General features: G+C 35.9%; 1 protein-coding gene across 1 annotated transcript in view; it reads left to right on the top strand.

Annotated features, from left to right (window-relative positions):
* Window positions 1-280: 280 nt before the first annotated feature.
* DDC (dopa decarboxylase (aromatic L-amino acid decarboxylase)) overlaps window positions 281-10,242 on the top strand; it is a gene marked incomplete at its 5' end in the record, with an annotated part of 32,526 nt that continues 22,564 nt past the window's right edge. Inside the window, 3 exons of the mRNA XM_010074931.1 lie at window positions 281-424; window positions 7,454-7,520; window positions 9,622-9,716. Coding sequence (XP_010073233.1) covers window positions 281-424; window positions 7,454-7,520; window positions 9,622-9,716 — 306 coding nt within the window. The remainder of the gene's footprint in view (window positions 425-7,453; window positions 7,521-9,621; window positions 9,717-10,242) is intronic.

Below are 10,242 nucleotides of genomic sequence, written 5' to 3'. Positions count from 1 at the left end.
GAGTCTTCTTTTTTTCCTTTTTAAAAAATGGGGGTTAATACTTCAGGGTTTCTGTTTTAGGGTATTTGTGTGTGTGTGTACGTGTGTATGTATGTATATATAAGTCTGTCTGTCTAGCTATATGAAAGAGGGGGGAGGTACATGTCTGTTACCAGCAACAGTCCCAGGATCTCAAGTATTGCTTTACTTGAAAGAAGTGATTTTTTGTTTTCAAATTCATATGAACTTCTTACAAACCAATAAAAGGTATCTGTCTTAATACCTGACCATATCCTTGTAGGCTCACTCATCAGTGGAAAGGGCTGCACTAATTGGTGGTGTGAAGATGAAAAATGTTTCTTCAGATGATACTTTTAGTGTTTGTGGTTCAGCCCTAAAGAAAGTTTTGGATGAAGACAAAGCTTCTGGTCTTATCCCATTCTTTGTGAGTACTGGATTTTAATTAATCAATGTATTTATTGCTTCTGATAAACTATTTTGACATGAGTGGATGATATCATCCCTAGAGGGATCAATAGGCAGCCTAGCTAGAGTACTACCACAAGTTCCATGAGTGTTCTTCACACACCTTTCTGTGCACTATAAGCAACTAATTTGAGCAGCTGGTTGCACTTCTCAGCAAAAATCATGTTTTAAAAGGACTTAAAGTTATATTAGACAGTTGAATAAATGCAGGTGATTTTTATATTTGCATGTAATCCTGCAGTGTTATAATCTCCTAACACTTGAATTCTGAACTGCCTCTTTTACAAAGGTATACTTTTATTCTTCAGGTTCTAACTTACTTACACATAAAACAAGTTTAAAGGCAATAATTTAAATTATGGTATCTCAAACTTAAGTATTTTCAAGTAAAAATAGTTTCTTCTCACTACTTTAGCGAAGAAATCAAACTCCATAATGTACCCCAAATATCATCAAGATCAGACATTGTCACACAGGTATTTGTGAGTATGTGACTTATCCCTAAGAGGTGAGCTATAGGGAATCTGGCTGTGGAAGTTTTAAGGTGTTATCATTTCTTATTATCTGACCACTTTCCTTTCCAGAGATTTGTGCTTCCACATCAGTCTGGCAAAAGCAAGTGTTTATATCTCAGTAGCTAAAGCTCATGATCCCCGAATTTTTGACACAGAACAGTGTTAGACTGGATAAAATTCTAAAGTTTGGTGCTACTATAATAAGTACCTGATCAAAAAGAATATTTGCTTATTCACCAGATCTACTCCTCCTTTCAGTTCAGAACACCATAGTTTCAAGTTAAAGCAGATTTTACCATATCCTTTTTATGGAGTAAGTAACCTCTGTTGTATTTTTGTACATCATCAACAAAATTTTTTGCTCATTTCCAAGCATTATGCCTCTACAAAACTTGATCGACCATGGTCTGTATAGATCTATAAAGGGGTAAAATATGCTACCAATAGTATGTTTTTACTGGCCTTCACTGAAGAAAAATTTGAGGAAAAAAACCCCTGTTTTAGAATCCTAGAACTTTAGAAATAGGATTTTTTAAGAGAGTCAAAAACATGTCATGATTTTTCCAGAGAAGTCATCTGAGAACTTTTTCTTTTTTTCATGCGGTAACATTTTGAAAAGGGCTAATGTGATTTAAATTTCTATTAACTGTTTTCAGAAGAATTAGCAGATTAAGCTTACCTATAGTCATGGATAACTGCCAAATAGGACAAAAAAGCTTAAATTTCACCAAGCTTTTTTGAAAATGTCATCTTTTTACTCTTCTTTTTATTAACCTTTAGTGTCTGTTTTTCTGTAGTATGTGGATGACTAGGGTGAAAAATGTTTTTCATATGTGCAGAATGGTGCTAATTTCAAGTTTGCCTACGGCTAGCAAGTCCTTGGAACCACCAAGCACATCCCATCAGTTGTTTTCCAATATAGTAAGACTATGGCTGAGAAAAAAGGCATCTGTAAGGCTGCCTAAATGAACTTTCCTCTGTGGGTTGCACCTATTAAAATGGAGACGTGCCATAAGGCATGTTTTATTTCTCTGTTATATGGTACCAGATCATAATATCTTATAATAAGATTCTACTTGTTTATCTTACTGTTAATTTTAAATAATTACAAGTACAGCACTATATCCCATCTCCGTGCATTAATTACAAATCTAATGTGTTTTTTCCTCATCTTTCGTTCATTAACAAAAAAAATGCAATTTGCCCCTCATAAGTATTCATTCCTTATTAATTTTTCTATGTGTACCAAGAAGAAATAAAAAATTCTGGTTTATGCATTCAGTAACACCTTTACAAAGGGTGATTTAACTGTTTTTCTTCCTCTGTTTGCTTAGCAGTGCAAAACAGACAGCAGAGGCTCAGTCTGAGTTAATATGGCCTGTGCCAGGTCTTCCATTTATTTGTATACATAAAACATGTCAGATTAGATTAAACTAGATCTCATTATCCTTATGGTTGGCCTCTTAACTCAGAAGGTGTGTTAATTCTCTGTCATGCTGAGCAGCAGTCCATGCACTGTATTAGCGCTCCCTTTTATGGCTTGCAGATTTCAAAAGCCTTTACATTTATTTTGTTCTTGAGTAATTTGATGCTGTTTATTTTTTCTTTTTTTTCTGGTGACAAAGATATGCACATTGCCAAGGAAACACCTTATACCACTTTATTCCTTGTCTCCCTGTATTCACTGATCCTTCACTAAGGGGAGTGATTCAACATCAAAGCAAAAAGTTTTAACAGAAGAAATTCTGCCTGAAGAGACAGCAGAGATACCATTCTTAATGAAGAGATCTTGGTTGCATCCAAGCTGATGCAGTCTCCCTTATCAGGAAAAAAAAAAAAAAAGTTTTTAGGTGATTTGAAGGAAAATACAAGCAAATTACAATGCCTTATAGGCATGAGTCTCCTCTTATATTTAATGAATAAGTGAGGAACGATTATACTGAACTTGACAGAAGTGCTTTGCTTGTAGAGGTGAGTGGGGAATTGGGTGCATTTGCTTGATGTGATACAGGTTCTCTCAGTATAACAATCTGGTAATTACAGGTTTGCTTTTCACATACATAGGATTTGGTAGTCAGCCTTTTTTGGGGGGGAGGAGGGGGGCACTATCTTTAAAACAAGTCCTTGAATTCCTACCCACCATCGAAATCTTGTAGCACTACTAATGTGTATATAATTTTGTTCAGTGAAGGCTATTGCCAATTAGCGTACCCAGACCTCTATTTCTGTTTTCTTTTCTTACTTCTAAGTTCAGACTTGTGTTAATTTGTGTCTTTCAAAATACTTTTGCAGAAACTGAAACACAGATATTTTCATATAGTAAAGCAAGCAGACTGTGCAAAGAAAGCACTTAACTGTGTCAGGTGTTGAGGCACTAAAAGTGCCACAATTTACTGAGGCGCAATTTCCAGGTGTGGCTAATATGTAGCCCTTCATCTGGCCACCGGTTAAGGGGGAGCTTTAAAGCATATGCTGAAGTCATGTCCATTTCATTAATTATAAACACTAACCAGTGGCTAAGCACATGCGTAAATGCCTTTCTCAGTTGGACTTTATGCTCCCAGCTTGATGCAGGTCTCTACATTGGATGCTCAAATGTGGAGACCACTAAGCTAAGCATTGATAAATGCAGACGTAGGTTCCACTGCATTCGAGCCTAATTCACTTGACTGTAAGTGGCCTGTGAGCTTTATGCTTTCACTTATCAACACTGATGGATATATCACAGCTGGCATATATATAGTACAATATACTCCAACAACCTCATACAGTATAAAGCTACTATAACATGATAGCCTTGCTGCTAAAAAAAGGCACAGTGTGAAATCTCTCTGATTCAAGCTGAAATTACTTAACAAGCAGACTGTTTGTATACAGACTCAGCTAGGAAACAATAAGCCAGAATTAGACTGACAAAAGGAGCCATCTTTTCAGTAGAAGTTTTAGATCCTGACCACAGATTAACATTTGGAAGAAGCATTCTCAAGACACGTACAGATGTCTAGGGTGATGTTTCTTAACCCACAGTTTGTCAATGATTGCTGTTTCATAAAATACTGAATGGTAATTTAGTAAATTGTTGCAGTTTTCTTCAAGCCACAGACATTCTCACAAGTGCAAGCTGGCAAAATAGTAGGAGAAAATAAAAATAATAGGAGAACATTGAAAGTTATGCCTCGTTTTAGTTAATTGCAAATGAAAATCTTTGAGGTGAAACTGTGCAAAATGTGTCCACATCTTTTTCAAAAGCTGTAGCAGGTCTTCCAGTTGGAAAGATTGAGAGTCATTGCTCTCGGGCATCATAAAGATTCATGCATGTTCCCTGTCATAGCTCTTGATTTCAGGAAAGTAATACATGAGATGACTAATGCAAGCATTTTAACTGCTTTGTATTTGCAGCCAGGGCTGAGTCAAATGTGAAGTGCACAACCTGAAAAGTATAAGGCCTGCAGGCTATACTGAGCCACCAGTCCCATTTCGGTGACACAGCCTGCCCCCCGCCCTTTGCACAAATGTGATTTTGCCGGTGTTACGCAGGTTACAAATTGAGTTAGATTCATTGTGTAGTACTGAGGCAGGGTAATGAGACTCCTGACAGGAGCAGATGCTGTCACTGTAAGTGGTTTCTGAGAATTAAAACAAGTCGCTTTGAGGCTTAGACACCTGCACAGAGGACAACAAAATTATTTTTCAAACTGAGGTATACTTTACAGAATAAGCCATTATTTAAACAACTAAGCATATGTTTGAACTCACATAACCTCTCATTGAAGCAACATACTCCTTATCCTGACTGGAATACTTTAACTGCAGTACAACAGTAATAACAAAAATGTATAACTTTCTGTTGTGAAATCTCCATCATTATTTTAATTGCTGGACTAGCCAAGATAATTTCACTCTAAACTTATGTTGTCAGAAAGTCCACACCATATTATCATAAAATACAGGTATAAAAGGAGAGCAAAGTCTATACTGCACTCTTTATTTGTGTATTTTCCAATCCAATGGGTTAACTCTATTCTTTATGTACATAGAAAAATTAGAATTTTCATCATGGTATCCTCCTTTTCTTGTGAAACAGTTTGTAGATCTGTAGTTCAGCCAAAGATGAAATGCAGGTTTCTCCTGACTGTGGAACATCTTAAGTAGACAATAGCATGATAAATATATTTTCACTCCATACATACATGCCCTCTTATTAAAAAAAGGGAGCAAACTTATTCCTTTTTTAAAAAGATATCCTGCTTTCTTTTTAAAGCAACCTCCCTCAAAGGAGTATTAAACTTCCAGAGAAGTCCTAGATGTGTCTCAAGGCACCATAATTATTCTTTTATTCTCATGTGTCTCAGGAATACAGAAAGGCCCAATATAGATAAAGATTAGATTATTTTGAGAGGGAAATGTGTTAGCAGCAATTTTTTTTTTTAACTATATATTCAATGTGCTTCTGATTTTCAGAAATGTATTTGTTTCAGACTCAGGTTCTTAGTAGGTTGATATGGAAAAAATACTGAATTGTCCATTTCTTATTTTAATAATGACTTTTCCCATAGACAATATTTTTATGGGTGCTATGAAACATGATTATAGTTATTAATATTGATGTAATTTCAAAGTTGGGGGAACATGTGCGCTATCATGGATAAAATGTTTGTAGGGTTTTATATGACTACATTTAATCAGGTCTGCCCTATGCAAAGGCAGGATATGACTTCCTCTAAGAGTGTACATAGATTCGTATGAATTGAGTACTATCTGAGTACTTCTCATTAAACAGAAAAAATCAGCTCCCTACAACAACTTGAAATCTCTCTGATATATAAGCTATAATATGCAGGAATGTTCAAAAGTGTACTTAAAAGAGAGGTTTTACCTCTATAGCAATAGATTATTGATTTAGGTCAGTGTTCTTCGTATGTATAATTTTAAGCTTCTGGCTTTTTGAGTACATATCCACCTGCCCTTTTTACTGCTAGTGTGGGATTTCCTAGAAATTTTGAAAAATCTAGTTTAACAAGGAATAAACCAACCATTTCTCACTTTGCATGGGCTCTTTAAAACATGGAACTTGCAAATGAAAACCCTATCACATTTATCCAACTCTTTGTCTCATAATCAGATTATTTTTTCCAAGAGGTCAGGCCTTTCTAGTGTGCTGTTGCTGCTTTGTTTCATAGAATGAAAATAAGAATATTAAAAAAGCTTGATGGGAAATGTGAAAAGCAAAAATAAATAAACATATTAAAACTTTATGAGACGTTATTGGGAGGGCTAGTTAGGGAACACCCAGAGGAAAAACCAGCTCTTAGTCCTGAGATGTGTACAGGACCTACTTCAAGATATGACTGTAGACGATTTGGAACAATATCCAATAGCTGGTAGAAGTGAAAAAGTCAATAAAATCTCCAGCTTGAAAGCAGGTAGCAACTTGAGGATGAGCATTCAAGGGAACAACTGAAAGGGTAAAATATTGGTAGCTGTCAAGCAGTCTGTTTAACTAGAGCAGGAATACTTAGGGCAAATGCATATCACCTTCTAAAAAAGGAAAAGAGACCCTCCTGAAAAAGCTGGCATAGTTTAACTTTTGAGTAACGGGATCTCCTAGAATTAAAGAGGTATCAGTGAAATGCAGGAGAGACAGCATGTGAATGTCCGAGCTAGAATAGAAAAAAGCGTACGCTTAGCAAGTGAAACGCGATATTAGGCTAAAATGGATTATAGGAATTTGGCAAACAATTTGCTACTGGCATAATAACATGAAATTATTTTTCTCAGAAGTAGAAAGCTTGTTGTGCTAGAGAGAGACTAAAAGCTGAAGGCAGATATGGCAACATCAGGTAACCTAAGCATGAGCAAAATCCTTTGCTGCAGAACTACTTACATCACGATGACCGTAACAGAACAGGCCAAAAGTCTGCCCCGTCCCGCTCACTCAAGCCACCAGCAAATCCAATGAGCACAAATCAGTTACAAGTCTCTGTTACAGAGCTGTGGCTCTTTAATTCAAGCAGTATCAATGAGCCATTCTGTCAACAGGAATTCCAGCACCTTTAAGTTGCTCAAATTCAGAGCTTGCTTATATACAATAAGCTGCAAATCATTTTGATGATAACTGCATATGTGAGGTTAGTGTTAGGCCACACAGTAAGCATGTGGAACACATAGAAAATATATAAAACATAGCATTAATATAATACTGAATATATTACGTTACTTATCGATTTTACATCAGCATTTGATTTCATGCATATGTCTCAGTAGATGCTTATGGGAGCTTTGACAAAAAAATTAGATTCTTAAAAGTTCCACTGAAGGATAGGTATTGTCTAAAATCAATTTCTTTTGCCCTGTATAATTTGTTCTCTCTGCTTATTGTTACCTTTGCAGACAGTTTTTTTAGTTTGATAATTTTCTTTGCTGTAACAATTTTTTTGCCTTTTTTTTTTTTTTTTTTTTTTTTGGCTCTGCAGTTCTGTGCAACACTTGGAACCACACCTTGCTGCTCCTTTGATAAACTGCTAGAACTGGGTCCTATTTGTAAGTCTTTGCTGCTACTTTCTAAAATCGCAGATACCAGTTTAAGCCGCGCTGAGTCATTTCCAGGCCATTATGCAGTTATCAGTGTCCCAGTTCAATAAGGCTACTTATAGGTGAGACCTTCAGTTACACTTTTCTTTCTAATATTAGGTCAAGCAGCAAGTTTGCATTCTCAAGCCGTTAAAGAGTACAGCAGCTATTGACTCAAGGCTTTTTTGGGGGGTGTGTTTTGGAACACTGTCAGCTAAAAAATATTATAGGTGCTTCAGTTTGTAACATTTTTCTTCAAGCCTTTCTTACCTGCACTTGCATCTCGAGCAGTGGTGAAGATCAGGGAAAAGCTGAACTCTATTTCTCCTCTGCACCAAGTGTTTTGTTTCTGTCTGGTTCTAACCCTATAAAAAGCAGGGAAATATGCACCAAAAATCCACGTGTATTCTCCTTAATCCTTCCTCTCCCCAATCTCCTTCCTCTTGCAAGAAAACAGGACGAGTACCAGGGTGTTTAATACAATGACTGAGTCATGGACTCATAAGTATTTCTGTGTTATGGTCTGTTGTGTCAAGTTTTGATCTGCTGCAAGGCTTGGTCAAAAGCACACACTTCCTGGCTGATGAAAATGCAACTGAAGTGCACCACATCTAATCAAGTGTATATTTAGAACAGGAAATTTATAACTATAAGCAACTGGAAGCAGCCTCATAGAAACACAGCTAGATTTGATGTTCTGTTAATTTATTCAGGTTGGGCCTAAAACATTTGGGGTTTGTGTGGTGGTGACTTACTCTGTGATGTTTCCTGCCCTTCAGCACAAGCCCCAGGGACTCAGTTTCTCCCAGTGCTCCTTTCTGAAAAGGTTTCTAGCTGTCTGCTTAGCAGCTGGGGATTATTTTGCTGTTCAGGTTATTCTTATAGACCTGACCTAATAAAATAGTGACACCAATACTTTTAGGTATAGCAACTAATCGTGTGTTTCACCAGTTGCTCTCAATTATTTCCTGCTTCTGCAGCAGAGACCAGCAGAAGGATTATGTGCTACTCAGATCATAGTCCCATGCTAGCTTTTTTGTGTGCAGGTGAATTTTCTTCTTAATACACATAAGGAGTAGTCCTATGAAATAAAGGCAGTGTCTCAAACCAAGTATATTTAAAAATAAATAATCAGTTGACCTTTGAACAAGTTTTCAAAAAAAATTGTCATGGATTTTATGAATAATATTTTATTAGCTTTTTCCAGACATTTATGCAAAAAGAAAATGTAGTTCACAAGAATGCAAATTCCAGCATGAACTTGGTCCCCACTTGCAGATCTGAATTTATATACCTCTGTATGTGGAAATACCCATCAGAATTATTTGGTGACCAGTGTTATGTGGGCTTCAGTCATCAACCGATAGACCAGAATAGTTACTGTGTGCATTAATACAGGTGTTCTATAGCAGAGTGTAAATATTAAATTACAGAGAATACATGAGAGGGTCATATGCTAAAACATTTCTGCAGGAACCATTCAGTGACTAAACAAAACTATAATTTTCCTAACCTTTCAATGCTTGCTCTTGCATAAGTGTCTCAGTCCTTGAAATAAATAGTTTGCTGCACATTGTTCAAAAGCATGCACACACACATACATCAACATGTACAAAATACCGTTTAGAAACACTTGTTTGTGATTCATGAGTTAGAAATGGGGAGCACAGCTAAAACTCTAGCTCCTCTTGCTAAAGTAGATAGTTCTGTCACCATAGAAATAAATTATAACTACATCTCTAGATACATCTTTTTAAAATGGGTTCTATAATGGTTCTTAAATAAAAATAATTTAATATTTTATGTTGCTTAATATTGATAAGATAAACCTAGACATGTAAGGACTCTGTTCTAGTAGAAGTGGGGAGGAAGAAGAATAAGTTGTATATACATCTTTACATATTAATGGAAACCCAGATGGTAGAAACATTTAATCTTGTAATTTAATTTTAAATTGGGAAAATAATAACATCAAAGAAAAATCTCTTAGGCACTTGGTTTCATGCAAATTAATGGGGCTTTTTAATCTGCTGTTTAATTTATTTATCCTTCAATTATTTATTCTTTTTAGGTAATAAGGAAAATGTCTGGATGCATATTGATGCAGCTTATGCTGGGAGTGCATTCATCTGCCCTGAATTCAGGCATCTTTTAAATGGAGTGGAGGTGAATTAAGTATTTCTTCTCTAGCAGCCTGCTAAAACCTTGCTCTTCCATAGAATTTGTGTGTTTCATACACATCCAACATTAATGGCTGTTCTAGAATCTCTGAGTATGCTGCACTTCAGTTTACACTACAAATCCCTGTATATTCTATTACATTACTTATGTTTATGTAATTTTTACTGGTTTATTCTGGGAGTATGCAAGTTACCACAGTATGTAAAAGTTTGTCATTCCAAATAGCAAGCTGTAGTGAATCAACACCGTGTCTTTTCAAAATAGAAAAGAGGAATTTTTTATTGAATATCCAAAAAGGCAGTTTTATCACACCCTAATTCTGAATTACACAAAAAAAAAGAAAAAAAAAAAAGTTCAACAAATTAATGAGCTCATTATGTCTGATTTTTTGCTTACATCCTGAAAGCCATATAGGATACAGCCAGTAGCTGTATCTCAGACAGACAGGTTTTAATAACCAAGAGAGCTAAATGAAATACTCCCCCAAGAGCACTCCTGTTCCTTTCCTCCC

The sequence above is a fragment of the Pterocles gutturalis genome, unplaced genomic scaffold (assembly GCF_000699245.1).
Source record: "Pterocles gutturalis isolate BGI_N339 unplaced genomic scaffold, ASM69924v1 scaffold51512, whole genome shotgun sequence".
Taxonomy (NCBI): Eukaryota; Metazoa; Chordata; class Aves; order Pterocliformes; family Pteroclidae; genus Pterocles; species Pterocles gutturalis.
The sequence above is the reverse complement of the archived record's forward strand: the minus strand, read 5'-3'. Positions and strand labels throughout refer to the sequence as shown.